The 701-nt window shown below is 47.9% G+C and overlaps 1 protein-coding gene across 1 annotated transcript; it reads right to left on the bottom strand.

Moving 5' to 3' along the window:
* Positions 1–139: 139 nt before the first annotated feature.
* Positions 140–488, bottom strand: Pmar_PMAR010323 (hypothetical protein; the record flags this gene model as incomplete). Its single annotated transcript, XM_002777708.1, has 2 exons — positions 140–175; positions 316–488. Coding segments are annotated over 2 exons (209 nt in total), but the record flags the coding sequence as incomplete, so codon positions are not given.
* Positions 489–701: the final 213 nt, after the last annotated feature.

Raw genomic sequence — 701 nt, forward strand, 5'->3', positions numbered from 1 at the left:
ATACGGGTCGAAACCAATAAGAATTTCCCAACAATTTTCACCAACCCATGTGTATATTTCATCACACTAGATGATGACTCACAGAGCGTAACATTCGTACCTCTCCTCATCTGCTTCCATCGATCTCGAACGAGACTTCCTACTTCCGGCGGCCGAGACACTTCTCAAAGGGCGGCTGAAGAAACATTGCATATCACACTAAACACTAGATTTCCGTCACGCGCCACGAAATTGTCACCAACAGTACCCACCTGGGATCTTTCGATCTCTCCTTACTGACACTCTCAAGCGACACCGACCGAGGCGATGCTTCACCTGCATTGAGCCTCCGATATACATGCAGCACAATTCGTTATAGCGACTATCACCATCATCATCTTTTTTCGGTGGTTCTGCTGGCTGAGGTCTCGGACCCCACTTCTCCTCCCTCTTCTTCTGCACCTCTTCATTACTATGCTTATTATCCAACTCGGGAGGTATTTGTATACCTACTCAACAGTCAATGATACCAAACTTTCCACCATGAGCAATCTACTACAACCGGAACGCTACCACCTGCATGATCAAGGCAATTACCTCTGGCGATGTCCTGCCGCACCCTTTCCTCAATCCTATCACGAATCATCTCCTCAGCATCATCCCTCCTCAAGGGATCAAAACAAAGGATGAGTAGACGGCCAGGGGTCTCCTTCGAATCACGA

The sequence above is a fragment of the Perkinsus marinus genome (genome assembly GCF_000006405.1).
Source record: "Perkinsus marinus ATCC 50983 genomic scaffold scf_1104296951170, whole genome shotgun sequence".
NCBI lineage: Eukaryota > Perkinsozoa > Perkinsida > Perkinsidae > Perkinsus > Perkinsus marinus.